The 27,524-nt window shown below is 36.4% G+C and overlaps 1 protein-coding gene across 1 annotated transcript; it reads right to left on the reverse strand.

The window, feature by feature from the left end:
* Positions 1-18,422: 18,422 nt before the first annotated feature.
* LOC149840932 (uncharacterized protein At5g19025-like) lies at positions 18,423-19,906 on the reverse strand. Its single transcript, XM_090004591.1, has 2 exons — positions 19,754-19,906; positions 18,423-19,518 (listed from the first exon to the last, which is right to left on the reverse strand). The coding sequence occupies exons 1-2, from the start codon at positions 19,768-19,770 to the stop codon at positions 18,939-18,941; spliced, it is 597 nt and encodes a 198-aa protein (XP_089860717.1). The 5' UTR covers positions 19,771-19,906; the 3' UTR covers positions 18,423-18,938.
* Between the last annotated feature and the right edge of the window lie 7,618 nt (positions 19,907-27,524).

Genomic DNA, 27,524 nt, shown 5'->3' on the forward strand with positions numbered 1-27,524 from the left:
ATATTAAAAAATATAAAATTAACATGTAAATGTAATTATATAACTGAGAAACTGATTATATAATTAAGAAACTAATTATATAACTTAGAAATAAATTATATAGCATAACATTGATTAAAAAAATCATAAAAAAGTAATTAAGAAATTGATTATATAACTGAAAAACTAATTATATAATTGAGAAACTAATTATATAGAGCAGCAAAATATAATGTCCTATCTTGTATGTATATGGGTTTTTCACACAAATACACACAGATTTATATAATTAATTAAATATATTATAACTAAGAAGCTGATTATATAAAAAAATTCTTGTTAGAAACTGATTATTATAATTGAGAAACTGATTATATAATTATAAAATTATTATTCTTCTTCTCCATGCCTTAGGCTTTAGGCACAAAGGGCCTCGCCTTGCACCTCTAGGCACACTTTTAACAACACTGCTTTGTACTAAAAGTTTCAAGATTAAAAAAAGACTTTGAAATAAGTTTTCAGTCATTTTTATTAGTCCAATCATATTAGAACTTTGCTTGTTATCATATCTGTTACCCGTAGAACCAAATCAGTCAGGATTTCACAAGAGTTGCAGAGTAACCGCGGATGGTAGGATCTGCAAATTCACATCTCAATCTGTACTTCCCATTTAGGAATTGATGGTAGAAGATGATGTCAAATATAAATTTTCTATGCAAGATTGAGAATAAATCAGATGACCTACTTTGAAGTGATCGTTTTTAAATTGGGTGAGGGAACTGGCCATATCAAATTGCAGCCATTTTGAGTTGGAACTGTTGGATGCATCATGTGAAGAAGCCCTGGGAAAGAACTGGCCATTTTTTCTTTTGGGTGTTTGCAGAACTACACCTCTGTGATCACTCTGCGTTCACAGATCATCGATGGGAGGCCGAGCACGTTGCTGATCGAGTCGTTTGTTGTGGATGTTCCAGAAGGAAACACGAAGGATGAGACATGTTACTTTGTCGAGGCTCTCATCAAGTGCAACCTCAAGTTGCTCTCGGAGCGACTTGCAATGCAGGACAGAACAAAACCTATTGATCGCATGTGAAGTTGTTAGAAGAGGGGAGAGGAAGAGACGGTGAAACAAAGGGAGAGTGGAGCTGAGATTGATGCCAAGGGCACACCATGCACGGAGGCTGAGCCTGAGCTTTCTTTGAAACCAAAAGTTTGTGGTTTCTATCGCCTGTAAAAAAAATCATAAGAATCGCTTGTTTCTGTCGCGAGTAAATTCAAATCACTTTTACACACCTAGAGTATGAAGGAGCTTCCCCGTTCCCCAATTCCATCAAAAATAGAAAGGACCATTAAATTTCATTGAAGTCGAGAGACACAACATATTTACAATAAGTTTCAAAAAGGTATCTTTTTTTTTTAGGCAAGCAACCCTCACCAGTTATTATTCAAGGGGTTTGAGCCTGCAATGTCCCGCCACAGGAAGACGTGCACTGACAGCTCCTACCAAGCACTTCATAAGGTTATTAGGTTGAATACAACAAACTTTTGTTGAAAGAGAAGAAAAGAGAGCCAACAAAGACGTGTGTTGGGGTCGCCTTCGACAATCCTCACACTTGATATGTATTTTTCTAATTGATAAGAAAACAATAACATAAAAATACCAAAAAAAGAGAAAGAAATCTTTATTGCAGCTTAAAATTTGCCCTAAACTCCTCCAAGACTCTCAAAATCCAGGATCTTTGGGGGCAAAAGAAACCTCGAAAAAAGGAGAAAAAGAAGAGAATCGAGAAACAGCAGAGGATGGATTTAAAACAAAAACCCAATAAAAAATAGAACAAAAACACAAGAAAAAAGATTTAAAAGATCATATTACAAAAGCACTCATGACTCTTTATCTCTCCTTCCACCGCCATCGATGGTGGCCTCAGAGAGAGAGAGAGGAGGAGGAGGAGGCCCACGAAAGAGGGAGAGGGTCAGTGAAGGTGATGGGGGACCTCGTTGAGAAGGTGAGAGAGAGTTTCAAAATCAAGGAAAATGTAAGACTCATAATTTTTTAGTAAAAATTTTGAATAAAACTAAAAGGTATTTTATGTAAAATTATCATATTAACCCCAAATGTAAAATAAATAAATTTTAATGAACCAATTATACTTAGAACGTATATATCTTTAGAAATATATACTCAAACAGTCGGGGAGACATAACTTTTTTTCTAAACAAAATTAGGAGATTTCAACAAGTAAATCTACTTCATCTCGTCGATATGAAGAAAATAGTGTACTCACATTTTTTTTGCAAAAAATATCAACGAAACCTCAAAAATACGCAGGTCCTATAAAAATATCTGAGGGGCCTTACGAAAATATCTCACCAAAAATATCTTTTGGGCCTCACATAAATATCCCATGAAATTATTAAATGGGCCTCACAGGGATATAGATGCCATTCAGTTACTTTGCCCTTAAGTTTGGGTCTTTGATCAAGTAGGCCATCTCAATTAGAACCAGACCTCATGTGGTTCTAAGATCCACTTTTTGCCTATAAATAGGAGCAGACACTTCCTCCTTTTAGAAAAAAATTCCATCTTTCTCTCTCCCTCTCTCTCATTTTTCTCTCTTCTTTTTCTTGGTTCTAGCCTAGGTTAAGCCTAGTTGACCTAAACCAAACCCACTTGCAGTAAGCATAGACCTGCCTAGCCTAGGTTGAGCCTATTTGAATCAAGTCAACTTGACCTACCAAGTTAACCTTTCTTTCTCTTTCTTTATTTTGGTCTTAGCCTAGGTCAAGCCCACTTGACCTAGATCAAGCCCACTTGACCTAGATTGAGCCTAATTGAGGTAAGATTGGACCCACCCGATCTAGACCAAACCCAATTAGAACAAAACCCCTTAGCCATGAATGCTTGATCTTCTTTATCATTTTCTTGACTAGGTCCAACCCATCTGACCTAGCTTAGCCCACTTGAGGTAGGTTCGAACCTAATAGGACCTAAACTAAGTCCAATTTGTTCTTGGTATAAACCTCATCATTTCACTGCATCATTAAGTTCTACAAAATACACTTGGTTGTGACCATACCAGATGTAAAGGATGTGTTGACCATAACCTAAGAATGTCTTAACACCTTGTTGAGTCACCGTCGTCGATCCTTGGTAGGTTTGCACACAGAACAGTACCAAGACTCCTACTTTTCTTGATAGATGCTTTGCTTATGCATTTTGTCTTGTCGTCGCACTGTATGATGCCAAGGCTCATGTTTTTTGTAATATATATATATATATATATATATATATATATATATATATATATATATATATATATATATATATATATATATATATATTGCTTATCTATTTTGTATTGTCGTCGCGCCGAATGATGCCAAGGCTCTTGCTTTTTACAATATATATGTACTTTGCTTTTGCATTTTGTATTATCGTTGTGCCGAACGGTGCCAATGCTTTTGCTTTCTGTAATATATATATTTTGTTTATGTATTTAGTATTGTCATCGCGTCGAACGGTATTCAAGCTTCTGCTTTTCACAAGTTATTTAGTCTTATTTCACCCGTCGAACCTTATATATACTTTTTATATTGTCATCGCACTGTTATGCGCACAAGCTCCTACTTTTACTAAATATAGCTGCGTATAAATAAGCATATAAATAGAGACTGCTCTCTGACGCCAAAGCGATTTCAAATACCCTTCCATATTTAAGATGTTTGGTGAAGAAACTCTTATTGAAAAGATTTTGTAATTTGCGCAAAACTGCTTTTACGTAAATATCTAAGTCACTAGCATATGGCCTAACTAAGGCATGAGTTTTCAATAAACCATGGTAGATGCAAAGTACGCACAATGGTACGTATCTGCCCTCGAACGAGCGTAGTGCTTTCTCCATCAAAAAGAGAAAGAGTTGCTAAATTTTCTGAAAAGATGTTCATCGATCTTAAAAGAGCGTAGTGCTTTCTTCGTCAAAGAGAGGAGGTGATGCCGAATTTTCTAAAAAGATGTTCACTGAGCTTAAAAGAGCGTAGTGATTTCTTCGTCAAACAGAAGAGGTACTGCCAAAATTTCTAACAAGTTGCCTTCCATAGTAAAAAGGAATGTCACGCTTTCTTCGTCAAACAAAAGAAATGCTACCAAAATTTTTGGCAAAATATATACCTGAACTAGTATGAATGGCATGATGATGCCCCCATTGTCAGAACTCTGTTTGGATGGGTCATTCTATTTTCACAGTCAAGGGCACCGTACTTGTAAGGGTCGATATATCAGAGTAGTTGTTGTGCCTTGTTAGGCCAGTGCTCATTGTGGCTACATATGCCAAGCAGTTGATCTAAAGTGATCATTGTCTATGCATGCACGTGTAAAACATTGTACTACAACAAGACTCGTAAGGGTGGTTGTGCTGGAGTTGGTTGTCCACTCGCAAGGGATGAAGCACTTGTTAAGGCCGTAGATGTTGAGTGAGATCATGCATGCATATGAATAAAACATAACGGTAGTTCCTGAACCACACGGGAACCGGCCCGTGCTTCAAAAAACTGAGTGGAGTTTGGGGTATATGTTCTCTTGGTGCATAATGTACTAGACTGCCTATATGGCACTCGACATCCGAATAAGAAAGATTATGCCATCGAATCTCTTTAGAACTTATGCTCATTGTGGCATGACGATGATTATACTACCTCGAGTCACCTGTACGATGTTATAGATCAAAGAGTTCAGGTGACCTCCTGTCATTCAGAGGTTAGGAGGTCAGGTTATCCTTAAGATCTAGGAATTAAACCCCGCTACTGTAGTAGAAGGATGCATTCGAACGAGTCTCGTGGGGATCTCACGACATGAAAATTGTTGCCCCACTATGGATAAAGTCACTCAGGGCACTGGGATATACAAAATACATAGCATAATACCCCAGATGACTTTGTTTGACGCCGAAGTTAAATTCTCTTGTGTACTAAGGGGTGAATGAGTAAATATCAAAATAATGCATTAGTTATAGATACAACGATGAATGAATAAATGAATGTGTGTTAATATTACTCATACATAACCTTGTGAAAGGTATTGATATTGGTACATTGTTGAACCGATAAGGCAAAGGACCCAAGTTGTATCAGAACGGCTAAGCTAAGTTCGAGGAGCTCTTGCTTTGATTCATGGGATACCACTATGCTAAGTCGTAGAGACTTGAGCTACGATATCCCAAATGCGGTCCTGAACAAGCTTTTTCGTATTTATATGATAAGTCGTAGAGACTTGAGCTACGATGTTTCAACTATGACGCTTAAAAGGATTCTCATGCTTATACGCTAAGTCGTGGAGACTTGAGCTACGTTGTTTCCAATTACGACCTAAAGATGCTCCTCATGTTTACAAGCTTTATACTTGTTTGAATTGACATACTTTTCTACCATACCAGCAATGGTTCTAGCCCCGTTTTATAGAGAATACAGGTACTGAACAGGCAATGTGATATACAGAGCAAGGCGACATCGAAATCCAGGGTTTCTCTAGACTGTGTTGGACATTTTATTTATAAAAAACAGTTTTATATAATACTGCTTTACCAAGCAGTGTTGTTTGTAATAAATAACTCGTTTTGGTTTGCATAAATGGAATACTTTGGTGGTTAATGAGTACTTGGTCATAAACCTGTGACTTGCCCGATATCTTCTAAAATCGATGACTAACTATCGTCTATTTTCGCTGCTAAAAACTTTTTCTAAATTCCACTGCAAAGAAAAAAATCCATGATTTTTTACCAAGTTTTGTTTTGAAAATCTGAGGCATTACAAAATTGGTATCAGAGCCTAAGTCTAAAAAACCTAGTTTGTGATTTGTCATGTTCACGATATCATGTTGTAAGTATTACTTTCAAGCTCAAAAAAATATTTTGTCAAATATAGATGGCAACTTACGACTCGAGGGGTTAATGCGATGTGACAATAAACAGGCCTATTTAAGGCAATTTATGTCACAAAAAAACACTCAGTTCTTAGAAATCAATGTGTTTTGAATCAGTGAACTCACATGTGACGTTTTCGCTGCCTATGTCTGTCAGTGAGGCGTGACCCTTGTAATTATAGTGATATGTGTCAGTATTATATATACAAATAAATTTTTACTTCCCTATATATGATCAAAAAGCTGGATCATGTTAATTGTATGTGAATAGACAAATGGCTCTCACGGTAAGCAGAACCGCGTCTAGTGATGAGTCTCACACTCAGGGGTTTTTATTGGAAACCCTCAACAACCTAGTCATCATCATCCGTGAAACAAGGCAGGAATCGGTCCTGCCTCGTAACGAGAACGCTGGAGAAATTACTTATGATCGGTCTTCGTCGGTAAAGCCAACCCAGAACTTGCAGAAATATGGATTAAGAAAAATGAACATGTGTTTCTAGTGTTGGGAGTGCTAGAGGAACGAAAAACTAATTTCGGCACATATCGATTAAAGGACAACGCACGGAAGTGGTGGGACCACCAAAATTATCTAGTTTTCAGAATATGAAGTCACCACTAGGGGTAATTTTTGAAGGGTCTTTCGAAATAACTGCTTTCCGATATACTTTAGAAACTGGAAAAATATGAAGTTTTTGGAGTTGAAACAAGGTAGATACTGCTCCAAGTTGTTCGAGACTGACCGGAAAGAGTTGACAAATATGTCAATAGATTGCAGGAAGAGTTGCGGTCTCGCGTGATAACCAACATACCTCAGACATTCCAAGTTGTTGTGGTGGCAGCTTTGAGGATTAATACGAACTGGGAGCGATCCAAGGGGATCGCAGGAAAGAGGCCAGTAGCAAGTGATAGGAACAACAAGAAGACATTTTTAGGTGGGTAGGAATCACAACCACCTTTTTTCAAGAGGGAGTTCCGAGCAAAGAACTTTGCTCCACCAGTCGAAGGGCACCGTAGATGGAAGGATTCATTCAACCCTATCAATAGTTCAATTTTTGTTGCCCGAGGTGTAGCGCACATCACCCTAGAGAGGCTTGTCTCGGCGATACAGATGGTTGCCTATATTGTGGCAAATAAGGTCATCTATAAGAGAATGTCATAAGAAGGCATCAGACCATCAACGAAAAAATATGGGATCTACAAGACCCTCCCAACAAATGCAACAACGTCCATCATTCCAACGATCGCTACCACCTAAGGCAGAGCAGAAACCCGTGGTGGGTCCTGTATATGCTGTATCAACTAAATAACTCACGAATAACAACCTTATAGAGAAACTCAAATACCCTTGATAGGTAAAAGTTATGTTGGGTAAAAAGCAAGCAAAAAATAAAATAAGATCAAATGAATGCTCGAGCCTAGAGAGGTGGCTCATGACCTTGTGTATGGTAATCTGAATCGATATGTATTTATTCTCTAAAGTAATGATCGAAAATCTTGGACTTGTCAAATCGAATTTATACGTGATTGTGCCGAAATTGGTGATCATTAACCCTATAAATGGGTAATTGAGTTTGTACAATTAGGACACTAGAAGTCACTTGATAAAATTCATAAATCGTTGATGAACTGTTCTCAAGAGTAGGATCCTATGAGGTTTTACATATCCAAGATTGGATAGTCTGGCCAGTGTGAGCCTGTGAGTATGTACAACTCCACGACCAGGCAGTCCTGAGAGACCTTGTATGAGTGTACATGTCCAAAACCAGTAGTTTGGCTAGAATGATTCTGTGAGGGTGTATTGTCCCAATATCAAGTGAGTCTAACAAAGACGAGCCTGTGACGATGTATGTTTCTAAGACTAGGTAATCTGATAGGGGACTTATTCTAATATAGTAAATCTTTGCGAGAATGATCTGGGTATATAAAATAGTTACATGAAATGACTATGATTGATAGCCAATTGGGAGACTTTAAATTTAACTAAGCTGTCAATGTTGTAGCATGATTTAATACTAAACTCATATATGAAAAGCATAATCTCATTGATTATAAATCGTGATATAAGGTTATAATTAAAATGAATATGATAATGAACTAGGTGAATGACACACCACACCTACTTAGACACCTTGCAAATGATTACAAAATTATTTATTCGATATCTGATTGGGATAGATACGTTGACATACTAGTGAACGAAATATCATGCCTACTTAGTCTTGTTGCTGATAGCATAGAAAATCCAATATGAGAGAAAAATATTCTAAGTTATTCACGTAGTACTCGCAACGGAATTTCGAGAGCAGAATTCTTTTAAGGGAGTAATGATGTAAGACCTGCAATTTTTCAATAAAATTTCTTAATAAAATTAAGAGTTATTTTATGTAAAACTATCATATTGACTCAAAATGTGAACTAAATAAATTTCAACGAGCCAATTATACTTAGGATGTATATATCCTCGGGGATATATGCTCAAACAGTCAGGGAGTCATAACTCTCTCCCTAAACAAAATTAGGAGATTTCAATGAGCCAATCTGCTTTATCTCGTCGATACAAAGAAAATGGTATACTCACATTTTTTGTGACAAATATCGGCAAAACTCCAAAAATACACGGGCACCACAAAAATATCTCACCAAAAATATCTTGTGGGCGTCACATAATTATCCCATGAAATTATTAAATGGGCCTCAAAAGGATATAGATGTCATTCAGTTACTTTGCCCTTAATTTTGAGTCTTGGATCAGGTGGGCCATCTGGATTAGAACCAGACCTTGTGTAGATCTAAAATCCACTTTTTTGCCTATAAATAGGAGCAGACACTTCCTCCTTTTAGAAAAAATTACAGCCCTCTCTCTCTCTCCTCGTTCTCTCTTCGCTCTCTTGGTTCTAGCCTAGGTTAAGCCTATTTGCCTTAGACCAAGCCCACTTACAGTGAGCTTGGACTTGCCTAGCCTAGATTGAGCCCAGTTGGGTCAAGTCAACTTGACCTACCAAGTTAGTCTTTTTCTCTCTTCTTTTATTTTGATCTTAGCCTAGGTCAAGCCCACTTGAGGTGAGCTTGGACTCACCTAATCTAGATCGAACCTAGTTGGGACAAAACCCCTTAGCCCTGACTGCTTGACCTCTTCTACCATTTTCTTGACTAGGTCCAACCCATTTGACCTAGCTTAACCCACTTGAGGTAGGTTTGAACCCAGTTGGACCTAAGCTAGGTCCAATCCGTTCTTGGTCTAAACCTTGTCATTTTATCGCACTGTTGAGTTTTGCAAGAGACACTCTTGATTGTGATCGTATTTGACCGTATTGGATGTAAAGGATGTGTCGACCATGACCTAGCAGTGCCTCAACTCCTCGTTGAGCCACCGTCATCAATCCTTGGTAGGTTTGCGCATCGAACAGTGCCAAGACTCCTGCTTTTCTCAATAGATGCTTTGCTTATGCATTTTGTCTTGTCGTCGCACTGTATGGCATCAAGGCTCATACTTTATGCAATATATATGTACTTTATTTATGCATCTTGTATTGTCGTTGCAGCGAACAGTGCCAAAGCTTCTGATTTCGCAATATATATATATGTACTTTGCTTATGCATTTAGTATTGTCGTCACGTTGAACGGTGTCAAGGCTCTTGCTTTTCATAAGTTATTTAGTATGATTTTACATGTTGGGCCTTACATATGCCTTTTATGTTATCGTCGCGTTGTTATGTGCATAGGCTCTCGCTTTTACTAAATATAGTTGCACATAAATAAGCATACAAATGGAGATTGTTCCTTGTCGCTAAAGTGATTCTAAATATCCTTCCCCGTTCAAGATGTTGTTTGGAAAAGAAGCCCCTATTCAAAAAGTTTCATAATTTACGCAAAACCACTTTTACGTAAACATCTAAGTCACTAGCGTATGGCCAAACTAAGGCATGAGTTTCTAATAAATCATGGCAGATGCAAAGTATGCACAACGGTACACATCCACCCCTGAACGAGTGCAGCATTTTCTCCATCAAAGAGAGAAGGTACTGCTGAAATTTCTGAAAAGATGCTCACATAGCTTAAAAGAGTGTAGCGCTTTCTCCGTCAAAGAGAAAAGGTGCTGCCAAATTTTTTAAAAGATCTTCATCGAGCTTAAAAGAGTGCAGCACTTTCTTCGTCAAATAGAGAAGGTGCTGCCAAATTTTTTGATAAGTTACCTTCTATAGTAAAAAGGAACGTCATGCTCTCTCCGTCAAACAGAAGAAGTGTTACCAAGATTTTTGGCAATATACCTACCTAAGCTAGTATGAATGGCACGATGATACCTCCATTGTCGGAACCCTACCTAGATGGCTTGTTTCATTTTTGCCTTCAAGGGCACCGTACTTGTAAGCATCAATGCATCAGAGTAGTCATTGTGCCTTGTTAGGCCAGTGCTTATTGCGGCTATATATGTCAGCCAGTGCTCATTGCGGCTATATATGTCAAGCAGTTGATTTTATGCATGCCTATGTGAAACATTGTACTACAACAAGACTTGTAAGGGTCGTTGTGCCAGAATTGGTTGTCCACTCGCATGAGGTGAAGTGCTCATAGATACCGAGAGCATGGTCCAGCATGCATATGAATAAAACATAACGATAGTCCTTAGACCACACAGAAACTGGCTTGTGCTTCGAAAAAATGAGTGAGGTTTGAGGTACATGTTCCCTTGGTGCAGAACACATTGTATTGCCTATATAGCATTCGACGTCCTAATAAGAAAAATTCTGTCATCGAACCCCTTTAAGACTTACATTCATCGTGGCATGACAGTGATGGTACCACCTTGAGTGACCTGTATGATATTATGGACCAAAGAGTTCAAGTGACCTCCTGTCACTTAGAGGTTAGGAAGTAGGGTTATCCTTAAGATCTAGGAATTGAACCTTGATACTGCAATAGAAGGATGCATCCAAACCAGCTTAGTGGAGATTTCCTAGCATGAAAACTATCACCTCACTACGAACATGGTCACTCAGGCTTCTAGGGTATACAAAATACATAGCATAATAAACCCCCAGATGGCTTCACTTGACATCGAAGTTAAGTTTTCTTATGTACCATAGGATGAACAAGTAAATATCAAAACAATGCATTAGTTATAGGTACAACGATAAATGAATTAATGAATGAATGTGTGTTAGTATTATTCATGTATAACATTGTGAAAGGTATTGGTATCGGTATACTACTGGACTGACAGGGCAAAGGACCTAAGTTATATCCACACGGCTAAGTTAAGCTCGAAGAGCTCTTGCTTTGATTCGCGTGATATTGATGTGCTAAGTCGTGGAGACTTGAGCTACGATATTTCAATTGTGGTTCTGAAGATGTTTTTTCGTGTGTATACGCTAAGTCGTTGAAACTTGATCTATGATGTTTCAACTGCGACCTTGAAGAGGTTTCTCATGCTTATACGCTAAGTCGTGGAGACTTGAGCTATGTTATTTCCAATTATGACCTAAAGATGCTCCTTACGTTTACAAGCTTTATACTTGTTTGAATTGGCATGCTTTCTTAGCAGACCAATGATGGTTCTTACCCCATTTTATTGAGGATACAAGTATTAAACCTGCGATGTGATATGCAGAGTAAGGCGGCATCGAGATCCAGGGTTTCTCCAGACTGTGTTGGACATTTCATTTATAAAAATCAGTTTTATAAAATATTATTTTATCAAACAGTGTTGTTTGTAATAAATAAACTCATTTTGGTTTGCGTAAATAGAATACTTTGGTAGTCAATGAGTGATTGGCCACATACCTGTGACTTGCCCAGCATCTTTTAAAATCGACAACTAACTATCGTCTATTTTTGCAGCTAAAAACCTTTTTTAAATTCCGCTGCAAAGAGAAAAAAATCCCTGAATTTTTTACTAAGTTTTGTTTTGGAAATCTGGGGCGTTACAGAAAGGGACCTAACCCCTAACGTCGGGTAATAACCCTAATAAAACAAGGGTTGTCCAATATGGTCCTAATGGGTTCAACAATTTACATCTTTCCCTGGTTTACATATTCCTGAGATCCTATATATATATATATATATATATATATATATATATATATATATATATATGTGTGTGTGTGTGTGTGTGTGTGTGTGTGTGTGTGTGTGTGTGGAAATATTTGGTATTAATGAATATAAGGAATTATTAATATAAATTATAGGTACAAGTTGTATCCACTCAATCTACACACGTGTTCAATATGGTATATTTGCCAAGGATCAAGCCTTGGATTGAGCCTTAGTAACGTAAAAACATGATTTTTTGAGTTATGAATTTTTGGTAGATTATAAGCCATTGAGTTTTAAACCCCTTTAAAAACCTACTTCCTTGTTGTAATCACATTATTTAAAACATGTTTCCTAATAAAGAAATGATAGCAACCCAACCCAAAATACTTTTTGTATTATTATTTGGTGTTTTTATTTTTGGATTTGGGTTTACACTCGTAGGATTTGGATTTGTTGATCCACTTGGGTGTACGGAGGATTTGGGGATTAGGTGGAGGGTAATCTAAACATTAGTATTAGGCAAGGGCATTTGGGAGATTGTCATGTTTCAGAGCGATCATTTGATCCCTTTTCTAGGATGGCATCATTTTAGGGGCAAAATAAAAAAGAAAAAAAGATAGGATCTCTACTGGATAAGGCCGGCCAACTTGGGTCCTCAATTTTAGGTTGAAATTGCCTTTCTTTCTATAAAAGGCTCATATAATTCTCATTTACTTTGTATCTTAATGAAATTCTACTTTGAGAGCTTCCTTTACCTTTCTTGGCTTACTGAGTTTAGTAGGAATACGTCTCCTTCCTTAAAAGGAGAAGGCTCTTCATTGATCAAGAGAGTCCACCCCAACAGTCCAACCTTCCTTCCATATCCTCTCTCTCTCACGAGTTCCCTAACTCGCTCGCCTCTTCACCTCCATCTCATTCACCACCATGGTCACCTCCTATAACCCAGCCCACCCTGGTTCGAGTGTAGCAGCCCCCCTTGAGTTGTTATCAAGAAACCATGTATATCACAACGGTAACATTTGACAAAAAAATTTAAATTTTTTTAACAATAATTTCTACTAAATAGTTGTGTACCCTTCATTAGTACCAAATATTTATGGTATATATGGGTAATACATTCATGTTAAATTAAATGCTAAATGGGTTTTTTGGCTTTTCAGGTGTTTTTTTTTAGGTTTTAACCCCATAAATGTGTTGTGCATTGTCGATTTATTAGGAATCCACACCTTGATCATGTGTTTTTGATAAAAATATATATATTTGGAACCTCAAAACTTTATATAGATTTTGGACCGCTAATTTTTTGAACCTTATAAAAACCCACCCATGTATTAGAATCGAACACTTCAAGAACTAGTCCCTATAAAATCAAGTACATAGATCACATTTATACGGTCAAAATTGAAAAATAAAATGACAAAACTCAAAAAAACAATTTAGCGTGTTTCATTTAGCACTATTACCCTCCTATACATAGGGACGAGAGTAATGTCAAACTTTTTTTTTGACATTACTCGAATGCTTGTGCGTTAATGAAAAAACCAACCTTTAGCAACAGTTACAACTGCCGCTAAAGGTCGGTATTCTGCCCACATCTTTAGTGAGGGTCAAAGACCACCACTAATACAGTTAAATCATTTTTTTGTTGCACATTACTCCCATATCTATATATAGAGAGAGTCGTAGCTGTTAATCCCATGCTGAGGCTTTTGAAAGGACATTTGCATGTTTTCTTTAAATCTAATCATACATATGTGTTCTACATGCTTGATTTTATAGGAATCAACTCTTGGATCATCCCATTTCGATATGCAAGTAGGTTTTTATAAGGTTTAAAAATTTGGCAGTCAATTTTTTCTAAATATTGAAGGCTTAAAAAATCAAGTTTATTGAAAAAACATGATCTAAGTATTGTTTCCTAGTATATCAATTGTGCTGAACACATCTTTAGTCAAATTTGAGTAATATATGAGGAAAACCCTTGGAAAGCCCAATTAGCATGGCAGTTAGCTAGAAAAGTGGTACGCACCTACCACCTTCTCATATATATATATATATATATATATATATATATATATATATATATATATATGAAAACCTGCAAAATACAAAACCTACTAAATGAAACATAATAGTGGATTTTTGTTGTTTTTTCGAAATTACGATTGCATAGATGTGTTTAGCATGATTGATTTACTAGCAATTGACACTTGGATCATGTATTTTAGATGAAAAAAATTGATATTTGGAGCCTCAAAAATTTATAAAAATTGTTGATTTTTGATTTTTGGTTTTTGATTTTTTATTTTTGAAACCTTATAAAAACCTATCCATGCATCAGAATCAAATGTTTCAAGAAGTGATTCCTATAAAAACAAGCATATAGACCACACCTGTAATGTCAGAACTTCAAAAAAACATCAAGAAATTCATGAAAATCCAATAACCATGTTTCATTTAATAGGTTTTGCATTTTGTAGGTTTTCATTTTCTATATATATAGGAAATCCCATAAGAGTGAGCAGGTTAAACAATGAACGTTTGTCCAGTGTCGTTAATCCGTGCAGGATAAACGGCAGATATGAGCAAATTGTCCACTGTTACGGACACACACACACACACACACATATATATATATATATATCAAGAGAGAGAGAGAGAGTAGCGTGTAGCTGCCTACACTGATTGATGCCTACAGCCATCATTGTAAGGCTTTTGGAGGTTTTTTCATGTTTTTGTCAAATCTAATCATATAAATTCCAACATGTGAGTAGGTTTTTATAAGGTTTGAAAATCAACAGTTTAAAATGATCATAAATATTTAAAGCCTAAAAAATCACATGTTTTCATCAAAAAAAATATGATTCAAGTATCATTTCCTAGCAAATTTAACCATGCCAAAAAAATCTACTAGGTCAGATTTGCTAAAAAAACACCCCCAAAACCGTTCTCTCTCTCTAGGCACACAACTTTTGTTAGCATATAAGGTACTATAAATTGTTTCATGCTATCTGGCAAAGAAAGTAACAATTGTAAGTGTTTTTTTGCTTAATTGGGCTATATTTATACGTTTACTAGAAAACAAGCATAGGATCGAACTATTTTAATAAAAATCTCTATTTTATCATAAAGTTTTGGTACAATATGGTCATCGTTTCTTAAACTTATTCAAGTAACTTGTCTAAACATCAAAATTTCCTAAATGATGTTTTCCACTAAATAAATTATGGAGATCAATGTAGTCTCATCTACAAGACATGAAATAGAATATTAAAAAACTAACGGGGTCTAATTGATGGTATGGCAGTATAGAGTTGTGTGTGTGCTCACAATTTCTGTAAAGCCTTTCCCGTATTAACAATAATAACAAAGGAAGTTGGAGAGAAACATTTTCTAAATAAAAGAACTTGCCTCTAATTCCTAAATGCAGGAGAAAATATTGCTAATTCATTAATTTGTTTCCAAAGTAAACTAGACGTTGGAAATGGAGCACTTGAATGCAAAGAACACTATTTAAGAACGCTTTTGAAGATTACAAGAGTATCAAGCGCACTATCAGAAATTAGGAAAATCCATAGCACGCCTTTTGACTTGTATTCATGAAGCCCAAACAAAAACCAAGTTCATGAACATCCATAGAGAACAATCATTTTCTGTGAAGGGTTTATATGGGGGCACCCAACTGATCTTTCCCGATATTCCAGAAGTAAATTGAAAGAAATTGACACAAATGCCATGTGCATGATCCCCGTTTCACAAAGTGCGACAGAGAAACTAAATTATTATAAACCATCATATTATTCTAGACTTAAAATGCATGTTAATATCGTTTCTACTTCCAAAGGCTCCATCCAGCAGAGATCTACAGAGATAATTGAGAATAACTTCTGAAATTCTAGTAGTTGTATTAGGTGGAACACTAATATCAACAATGATAGAAGATCCTTATGATCTCTCAATTTCAAATCGTCAGCATACAGGTCAATCTAATTGTCTTATTATATACTCATTCTATACTTCAGATCCCTATAAACACCAGGCCACATTTCCATCAACAGCAATTGATCTTATAGCTTAGATTGCTAATCAACATACCTCTTCCTTGACGTTTTTATGTGGCCTATATGTCATTCCACAGAAAAAGGTAGTACAGTGTACTTGGAATAAGCAAAATTGCCCAATTAATCCTACAAATAATGAACCTTGAACAAGATGTAGACATCCCAATCGTCAATGTCACCTCATTTACCTAATTACAAGAAAGATGGAAACAAATGAGAGGCAACTAAACTGAAATTTAATTTGTAGTGAGTTTATTTCTTCATCCAGACATGATAAACTAAATAATGGCTCCATAATTTCTAATCACATATGCATCAGGAATATGGATACATCAACATGTTTCGCTGGGTTATAACAAGAAATTAGTTTCCGTTTCTAATTTTGATCATATTGTTTCATGATCTTAAGTTTCCTAATCATATACGTGTTTTCATCTGTTACAAGTGTATGCTCGATTCTTCCATAAGCTAGGACAAGTACCATACATCTTTTCTTTTGATAAGAGTAAATCACCAAATCTGCATTTAACCATAATGGAATGGACATAATACCACATGCATTTATCATGAAATTATTATAATTCTTCATGCATTTAATTATCAAGAACTAATCCTGATCATGTAATATGTTCATAATGAGATCAACATGACACATCTGTACCAATCCTGATCATGTCACACACATGCAGGCATGCACTCACACATGATTCTGAAAGCAAGATACCCCACATTAAAATTCTGAAAAGATCTGCATCAAACTTTCAAAATGAACTATTTTTTATTATTCATAGTAATCCATAAACCATATAACAAGAAATACATGTACATTCAACACCACTAAAATCTAACTACAAAAGAAGATATGATAAAGATATATTTAAGATAGTTCTCAAAATCTTTATCAAGAAATTCATATAGCATATCCTTAAAAAATTTCCTTTTTGAATTGCTATTCAAAAAAGAAAAATTAATGCACGCAAATTTGCAAAAGGTGAAGCTATTGCTTTGAGAAAATTAGTGTTAATATAATATCCCAAAGCATCACATTAAGTTAGAAAATAAAATTTAGTTGCAAAATCTCTTTTTTGCTTTTTTTTCTTGAAGAAAAGGGAAGCAATTTAGTAATAAAATGATCAAATCAGTAGGACAAAGAGATAACATGGCTAAGAAGGCATCACCTAGAACCAACAACAAAAATCATATTTGAAAAGATCTACTCCCCTATGCCTGAATGCTTCCAGAACCAATCGCCTAAACTAATTTAACTGCAAAACTTCTTGATTCCCGAATTCCAGTTTCCTAGATACTTCTAGAGAACTTTTTTTTTATATTTACACGTAGAATCCACCACCATGAACAGAGACCTAGCTGCACTGGCTCTGCCTGCCATACCTACGGTCACTGTCCTGGCAGTGTAAAACTCTGTGGGCTTACCCTTTCCCCCTGGGAGTCGCCATGCTTTGGCTTGCGCAAGGGGTGACGCTTATGAGATTTGAACCTAGACCGCCTGCCTAGCAGCCTAGGCCCCATCCCACTACGCCAAACCCAAACCAAATATTGAGATACCTACCAAATGACAAATGAGTTAATTTACAAATGGCACATACAATAGACGACAGAACAACATTCATTTGAATTTCCTTATCCAAAATCTCCAATTGTAAATCATAGAATTTTCCAGAACATGACTCATATAGGACTGCTTAAAAGCTGCAAAAGGTAATCTCATAAAATTTAAATTGCTAAATAACAACAATTTAAGGTTTATAATCACAAAATGTACCATGCTAGTGAAAGAATGGGCTAAAATGATAATTTATTGAATTTATTCTGTGTAAACTCGTTCATATTAAATATCTGTACCAAAACCTTCCCAAGCTCACCCACAAGGACTATGAAGTTGCAAATATCACAGAACATATTGCCTACCAATACAACTTTTGTTTAGGAGCTTCTTCAATTCCATGTGAAGATTTAAAGTAAAATTCACCCTTATCATTGTTCTAAGTAACTTTCTCAAGTTCACTGATTGTAGCTGCTGACGATAATGAGCGACAACAACTGAGTTGCTGATCACTATTCGCACACACTTGAGAACGTCCAACACTAGAGTAACAACGCAGCAACTGTAAACAGTCAAAAGTTTTAAGTGCAGCAAGGCAGTTCAATGTGACAGCAGTTAATCATGCATTCAGCGTCCAGATATGCAGAAAACAGAAAATATGTTGCAGGGAACGAAAAATGTGCAGAGAAAACAAAGGGGCTTCGAACCACTTTAATGCCTACAAATATTCAAATTGAACACACTTCAGTCCCATGCTAACACAAACAGATTTCATAGGCAGTTTATAACGCACAGAAAATTTGAATTCAGATGTTCTAAATCGATCTCTAATGCACCAGTTTCACGTGTGCATTCAACAAGAGAAAAAGGCAGAATTTGGTTTTACTCGATTTTCTGAACAACATACAAATTAAAGAGCTGAAACCGAAAATTCCAAACTGATGCCATGACAGAATTTGCGAACAGCAATTGCAAGTTTCACACTCTAAGATTCAAGCATGCCACAATGAACAGAAAAATATATTTCAGATTTGAAACGTGTATCTGATAAAAAATGGCAGCCACCAATCACGGTTCAGCAGCAACCGTCCACCAACAGCAGGGACTCGCACGGTTCGGTTCAGCAATGACCAGGTTCACGCCCAGCCACAAGTTCAAGGAACGGATAAACTATGTTATTGTGATTGAAGGATCAAACGAGTCACACATTATTTCTGTATATGATGATCATCACAAGGATATAGCATGTGAACAGAGAATTTAAACATGAAATATGAGAGATCCACCTCCTTTTTCTTAACTAATCAACAAACGAGCTGAACGGTAACCGACCAACAATTGGTATCAATAGTGATCAACCAATTGAATCATCGTCTACCAAATCTACTTCTTCATCTTGCAATTTTTCCTTGGGCCCCAAACCTCTACTCTACCAATGGGGCAACCGCATTTTGCCCGAAAGATAAGAACCGCTCTACCATTTGGAGGTGCCACCTTCCTGAGATCTTCTTCCAAATCCTTGTGCTCCTCCCCCAATTCGAACAGCCCTCTGCCCCCAGAATCCTCTCTGGATGTGGATCGAGAATTCTTTATGCACTCTTCAGTCTCGAGCTGGAGATCAAATTCAGCTGATTTTCTCAGGCCACGACAATTTGGCTTGTTGCATTTTCTGGTCATGTACCGCGAAATCTCCCAAAGAGAAATGGAAACCAAAATCCAGAATGCAATAACTGATGCATAAATGGATGGGGCTTGACGAAACTCTTCAACGACGATCAAGACGGTATCATAAACAATATGGGAGACTTCGTGGTAGAAGAATTTGATGAAGGGGAGAACCAAGAAGCCATAAGCACCAAGAACAAGGATCAATATTACAAGATCGACGGCGGCAGCATGCGAACCATCACAAAGCGAATGAAATGAGGAATTCGACGAACTGGGGTGTTGATGCTTCTTGTTCCTGTGATTGTTTTGAGAGTTTTTAGAATGACCCAATTGATAATGATCTGTTTGGGCAACAGAAAGAGTCATCTTGGCACCAATACAAAGCATAAATATAGGAACTAATAAATCCTGACAAACATGCCATGCAAGCCAAGAACCATCAATTGAAACCCAGCAATCAAAAGAACAAAAGTGAGCGCAAAAACCACCAAGGTAACAGAAAAAAAAATGGGAGGAATTATAGAGTTCACCTGGGTGAGAGATGCATTTCGGAGAATTGGGTCTTCCACTGCCTGACCTTGGAATTGAAGAATTCCTAGGCAAGATCTAGATGATAATCTGGAAAAAGAGGTCCCTCACCGATCCCAGAGAGAGAGCATCTGAATTGCCGCTGACCCAAGAAAATGCTAAAAGGATTATGGGGAAAAGACAAGAAATGAGAAGTCTGTCTGGCTTCCAATGCATCATTTCCCACTTTTTCAATATAGGAAGAGTTGCCAAAACATGGGATATGTATGGTCAAAGTCAACAAGGAGGTGGTAGACCGTATAAACCTAATCGTTATTCATGACTTGGTAAGGGCATCCTGAACCTGGATAAGCTGATTTTCAGAGTACACTTTTTTTTAAGAAAATAACCGTACTACTCCTTAGAATAATGCTATTACAGCAAGATGTCGGGATATTCCTCTTAGCCGATCGATTTTTGCTGAATATAGAAATATTTTTTATGATTTTACCCTTTCATTAAAACATAACAATTTCAGTCAAACTCAACTTTTGTCAGATTTGCCTATATATTCAAATAGCAAATATCAATTTTGTATAAGAACTAATGAATCTCAATTGTGTGATCTTTTTTCTTTACTACTTTTTTACTACTCCATCCCCATCATCTCTATCACCACTACCACTTCTCCATCCTATCACTACCACCATTTTATCATTGTCATCGCCACCACCATTATTGCTACCACTTTCACACACCAATATTTTCCTCACCATTGTCATTATCTTCATCCCCTTATGACCATCAGCATTATCACCATTAGGTTTCACTAGTCCTATAGCAACTAGGTTACATTAGTCCTATAACAATTAGGTTGTTTCTTTATTCTATTAGAACTGAGTTTTGTTGGTAATAGTAACTAAAGCTATTATAAGTAAATCTCAATTTTGCTAAAAATTGTATAGCCTTTTGAAGTTTTAAAAAATTTTGACTTTCGCCAGCGAAATTGAGATTCACTCAACAGCAATAGAATAGCAAAACTCAATTGTGATAGAATAGTAGTACTTTATTATAAAACCTAGTTGCTATAAAATTAGCAAAACCTAGTGGCAGTGATGTTGATGGTGATGGTAATGGTGATGGTGATAGTGGATGAAGATGGTGGCAATGGTGATGATAGTGGTGGAAATGAATGATGGTAATGGCTATGGTAGTGATGGTGGTGATAGTGGTAGTGATGAAAATAGCAATAGATGGTGATGGTAGTGATGGTAATGGCAATAGCAATGGCAATGGTAGTAGTGATGATGGTAATGGTGATATGGTTTCAACAACAACAACAACGCCTTCATCCCAAACAATTGGGGTCGGCGATATGAACCAAAAAGAAAATCAATATGGGTCCTCCACATGAATCCGTCTCCTCCAATCATTTTTATCCAATGTCATGTCTTCGGTGAGGTTCAAAGCCTTCATATCTTTTCTTATCATCTCCATCCAAGTCTTCTTAGGCCTACCCCGACCTCTTTTAGCTAATATATTTTCCCATTTCTCGATCCTTCTAACCGGAGCATCATTAGGCCTTCGTTGAATATGCCCAAACCATCGTAAACGATTCTCACTCATCTTATTTTCAATGGGTACAATGCCTACCTTCTTACGTATTTCCTCATTCCGAATCTTATATTTTAGTGTCTTTCCACACATCTATCGAAGCATACGCATCTCAGTTACACTCATATTTTTTGAAAATGATGTCTCTTGGCAGCCCAACATTCTGTACCATATAGTAAAGCAAGTCTAATTGTCGTCCTATAAAACTTTCCCTTCAACCACAATGGCATTTTACGATCGCACAACACACCAGTTGTACTTTTTCATTTCATCCACCCAACCTTAATCCTATGATTTACATCTCCATCAATTTCTCCATTCTTTTGAATGATAGATCACAAATGTTTGAAATAGTCATCCATCGCTATTTTTTTGCTCACCAAGCTTCACTACACTCTCATCACTACTTCGTTGCTTACTAAACCGACATTCCATATATTTTGTCTTACTCTTACTCAACGTAAAACCTCTTGCTTCCAAAGTCTATCTCCATAGTTCTAACTTAGCATTAACCCCAGCTCTAGACTCATCAATCAAAACAATCTCATAAGCAAACAACATACACCACGGCACATTTTCTTGAATTGATCTCGTAAGTTCATCTAACACTATAGCAAAAAGGAAAGGGCTTAATGCAGATCCTTGATGTAACCCAACCGTTATAGGAAAATTGTTTGTCACCCCTCCACAAGTACGGACATTGGTTACTACTCCTTCGTACATATCTTTAATTATACTAATGTACTTGAGAGAGATACCTTTATTCATCATTGTCCACCAGAGAACATCCCTAGGTACTCTATCATATGTCTTCTCCAAATCAATAAAAACCATATGCAAATCTTTGTTCCCCTCTCTATATCTCTCAATAAGTTGTCTAAGAAGATGTATAGCTTCCATAGTTGATCTTCAAGGCATAAAACCAAATTGATTCTCCGATATCATGGCTTCCTCAACCTATACTCAATCACCCTCTCCCAAAGTTTTATAGTATGACTCATGAGTTTTATACTACGATAGTTTGTGCAATCTTGTATATCACCCTTATTCTTATAGAGAGGCACCAAAGTACTCTTCCTCTACTCATTAGGCATCTTATTTGTCCGCCAAATCTTGTTAAAAAGATTTGCCAACCATACTAAACCTTTCTCACCCAAGCATTTTCAAGCCTCGATAGGTATACCATCCGAGCCAACTGCCTTTCTGGATTGCATTTTCTTCAAAGCCTCTGCAATTTCTTTCTTTTTAATCTTGCGCATGAAATCATGATTCATCTCATGAAAAGGAATGGAGAAGTCTCCAAGATCCTGGGCATGCCTTCCATTAAATAGCTTATCAAAAAAATATTTTCATCTCACCTTAATCTCCTCATCTTTAACTAAAACCCTTTGTGTTTCATCTTTGATACATCTAACCATATCCAGATCCCTCGATTTCATATCTCTCATCTTTTCAAGCCTATAAATATCCTTTTCGCCCTCCTTGGTATCCAATGGTGATATGGTTTGAATTCTAAAAAACCTTGATCCAGATTTATCACCCCTCACCAACAAAGTAGAGTCAGGTGTGGAAGATACTGATCCACTCCTAGTAGCCCAAATTGATCCAAGTACAAATCCAAGATCCTAGCTTTACTCAATAGTGGAACTCTACCTTGAGGTGTTGCCTCTGAAAATCAGATATAAGGATCCCAAAGCCAAAACACCACATCAACATAGTCACTTCGTTGTTGCAGGCCAGATCCACCAGAGGCAGGCCAACCCTTGTGGGATTCACGACTAACTATTAAAGAACTGGAGGAACAAATGTGATGCAAGAGCATCGGGATCCATGCTACTCATGCGAGGAGTGAGAGGAGGATCCAAATCTAGAAGTCTGATAAAAAATGCATATCCAAATATACTCGATCCATTTTTTATCTATTTGGGCCAATTCGAGACCTAAAGGTATTTTGATAATTTTACACTCAATTTTTTTTTAGAATTTTGCTTCGTATATCTCAAAAATTTTATTTTGATATTTGGTTTCAATTTTGTAAATTTCTGAAACCACATGAAAAGCTTTTATATTTTTATTTTTTTTTAGGAGTTGAATTCTACATATGTGGATAGATCTAGTATCCGTCAAGCTTGCTTTTGTGGTACTAGAGGGTATAGTGGGTCAAATGAGTAGTTTTATTTTTAAATCCAAAAATCAAATCAAATTTTGGTCCCCATCTACGCCAAGCAGACTTTCCTTAGTGGAGTTTGAGGGATGTGGACTCTTGAGAGGCCAACCATGGGATAGCCACCTCACCTCAAGCTTCATTGGGATGAAATGGAGGTGCCCACCTTCACCTATTCTTTCTTCCTTGGTGGCTCTTCATTTGCCAGACAAGAGGAGAATAGGAAAGGCTTTTTGAAAGGTGGCTCCCCATTGGCTTCAATTGTGGTGGCCCCTCACCAGGGCCAATGAGAACCAAAGTAGTTTGACTCCCCAATATAAAAAGATTCCAGGGAAAAATGTTGGGGGCATTTTTGTTATACTTTGAAAAAAAATCTAGAAAATGGAAAGAAAAATGGAGAGATGGAAGAGAAAAGCGTGAGGTTGAGAGTGTGACTGAACTTGAAGTTGCGCATTTCATGAATCCAAGATTTGAAAGCCAAGACGTGGAGGCCAAGCATTGGACGTCCCCACTGTCATTTTCGTCTTGCTGGGCATCTCTTGATGAGTCCGGATCGGGTGCTTAATGCACAAATATTTGTGCAATCATAATTAGCAAATAACCACTAATCTTTCAAATAACCAGTACCTTTCTAGTGTTTGAAACCTTTTGGGCACGTTTGAAAGCAAGAAAAACTCTCATAGGAAAAGAAAATTTTGCCTATGCGAAGTTTTGATATGATAACTTTTCTAAATGAAAAGTTTTCCCTTGTTTGTGTAGCATGAGAAAAATAGAGTGAAAAAAATGAGGAAGAGAGATAGTCGATCCATTCCCTCTTAGAGAGAGAAAGACTTGGTAGAGAGAGGTGGTTCGACCAGAGAGATCTGAAAATGGTGGTGGGTAGGTCTTAGAGAGAGGTGGTTTGACCAAATAGAGAGAGAGGGGTTGTCGACCACGCCTAAGAGAGAGAGTGAGAGAGTTCACCCTCCCAAGTGGAGGAATTTTTCCTATCAAAAATCAAACTTTTTAGAAAAAAATCTTTCAAAAATTTTCTCTCGTTTGGAGAGGTTGAAAAAGTAGCCATTTTTTTTTCCTATCTGCATTTTTCCTACCATTTTCTCACTTCCAAACGTACCCTTTATGAACCAATTTGTTTCCATCCTTCAGAAAATCTGGTTTTGAGTCAGGCTAATTCACATATTTCTATCAGAGGCCATAAAATGGTAATTTTCCTTCTTTTGGTTCCTTTAAACTCTTAAGTACAAGATTTCCAAAGGTATTGTGTTTACCTAAAATATGGCACCCATTCTGATATACGTTGCAGTTATTTCCATTGCCAAACAAAACCCAATAAAATGAGCACTTATGAAAATCTCATATGATTCTCTGCTTTTTGGTTCTTGGGTTTCCTTTCCTAATAACTTGAGAGAAGGCACAGGCTACACTGAGTCACAGACAAAACATGCCAAAACACTCATCTTGTGTGCTGTTTTACCTTTAACATTGGTACCTGCATGTCTTACTGATAATTTATTAATTGGTTCTCTGTTAATATTCTGTGCTTGTAGCAAATTGTGGCTTACAAAGAACATCATTCACATGATTTGCTTCTTGAAATCCAAATTGTTAACAAATGTCTCACTAACACAACATCGCTTATATAGTGGTTACACTGCCGCCGCCTTACACTATTTTCCTCTATACCATAGTCTTTGGTACCAGCGAAGAGATGATACCAAAAGAGCATGATCCAGACTTGAACTTGAATATGTACTGTTCTTGTTTGATCAATACGTTTGCACTCATGACTACAGTAAATGGGCTTACTACCAGTGCATTAGAAGAGCCGCTGTTGTTATGCTTTGCAAATTATTCAGTTTGCACAAAATAGAAATAATAGAATGAATAATGTGAAACCATTTCACTATTATCGTCAATTAACTTTATAAAGTGTTATAGTTTCTACCTTTCCAAACTGAACATTCAGTGCAACAAACTTAGTCAGACAGTCGAAAAAAATCACAGGTCTTCTCTTAGGTATTATGTAATCCATGTTTGTGAAACATTCAATCTACAGAAGTAAAAACTGTAGAGAAGGTAAAAAATACAGAAAATGAGCACATTCGGGCAACACTCAATACGCAGGGATATCTGTACATGCCACAGAGATCTGTAAACTGGGCTTATGCAGTTTTAGAAGCAGCCTGGTTCTGACCTCGGTCCAGCATGATGCCGGGTGCCAAACAGTGACCTGTCAATCTGTTTGTCTCCTGAAAAATTCAATTTCAAGAGCTGAATGTGGTCTTTAATTGACATTTGTGTTTGCGAAATTCCTGGATTTTGCCCGTTAATGCTTGTTCGCTGTCCAAATTGAATTCCGAAGTGTAAATTAGCTTATGACTGAGAGGTGAAACTCATTTAAGTGTTCGAACTGAACATAAATCATATATATATTCTTGTTCACTCAACAAACATGTCGGGTTCAGTCCCTTCGAAGAAGCACCAACTAGCAAATTTAGAGAAAGAGAAAATTTCTGTAAATTTTATTGTAGCTAGATGGATATGTCTAGCAAAATCTACCACAGGTCGAAATTCTATCTCTGCTATGAATTAAAATTCACGAAACCACAGTCTCATCAGGTTCTTGGACAAGCTATGTTTCAAAAAAATTCAAGTTTTGAAACCATCTTTCATGATTTTTTAATTCACAGACGGTAATGAATTTGTACATCAAAATTTTATTAAAAGTTCTTTAATATGTAATATAACATATATAAAATAATTTGTCATAACTACGAGATAAATTAAGAGAAATAAAATCCACAAGACAGGGTAATCGTCTACAGAATTTTTGTTATGATAGAATTTTATTCCAACTTACCGAGGTCATATTTCTCAATCTAAACTTAAACGAAATCAAATTTTTTTTAGACTTCCTCTATGTGTCTAAAATGTCCTTTTAAAATTTTAAAAATTTTAGAGTCACTATTTGGATATATGATAAAGTTCTTAAAAAGTGGTTGACACCGAAATAACAGGACAACATGCTTTTCACACAAATACCTCATTTAATTTATGTTTTTAATAAAACAAACACCATAAACATGTTTTTATAAGGTTTGATTCAGCATTACTCAATCAATATCAGTTTAGATATGAAATATAATCAACTCAAAAACATGTAAAAGCATATTGTTTGGGTGTATGATAAAGTTCTTGAAAAGTGGTTGAGACCAAAATAACAAGACATCATGTTTTCCACACAAACACCTCATTTAATTCATGTTTTTCATAAAACAAATGTAATATCCAAACATTTTCGAGAATTTTCCAAATGAATAAAGGCAAAAGACCTTTAAAATAAATATGATAATATCATGATTTTTGGATGAATTTGGTCTGAATTGATATTGGATCCGAACAAGACCATATGGATCCAGTAATTGGATTCGGATATGGTAATTGGATTCAAAACCTAGATGGATCCAAAACCCAATCATAATTCAATTGGATCTCGATGAATCCAAATATTGTATAATCCAAGTCATGATCTGAAAACCAATTAATGGATTCCATAGACATGAGAGAACAAAAAATTGAAAAAATCAAAAAAGTGAAACTGAAGCTCATTAGCTTAAACTTGAATAAGCATTTATTTAAATTAAATTGAAAAAAATGTGCAACGAAATGAAGCATGGTGTTGTGGAGAGGTTTGTTGCCTCTAAAGGGTTTGAAGCAAGTTTAAATCCCAACATACCCATGTGTTTTTCATAATAAAGAAATGTGTTATGTTTTTTATCAAAAATGCCTAAAAGCTTACACGTGTATAAATAAAAGAAAAGAGACCCTATTTGCAATGAAACAAAATATAGTGCAGTGGAGAGGTTCGTTGCCTCTTTGGACTAAGACTCAGGTTCAAATCCCCCATGCACACAGGTTTTTATCTCTTTTTACAAAAAATATTGAAAATACATGTTTTTATTTACTCTAGAGATAAGTAGTAATTTAGGAAACTACCATATGTTTTCTTTATGCAC

This window comes from Nuphar pumila, chromosome 4 (genome assembly GCF_984573655.1).
Source record: "Nuphar pumila chromosome 4, dmNupPumi1.hap1.1, whole genome shotgun sequence".
In the NCBI taxonomy this organism is placed as follows: domain Eukaryota; kingdom Viridiplantae; phylum Streptophyta; class Magnoliopsida; order Nymphaeales; family Nymphaeaceae; genus Nuphar; species Nuphar pumila.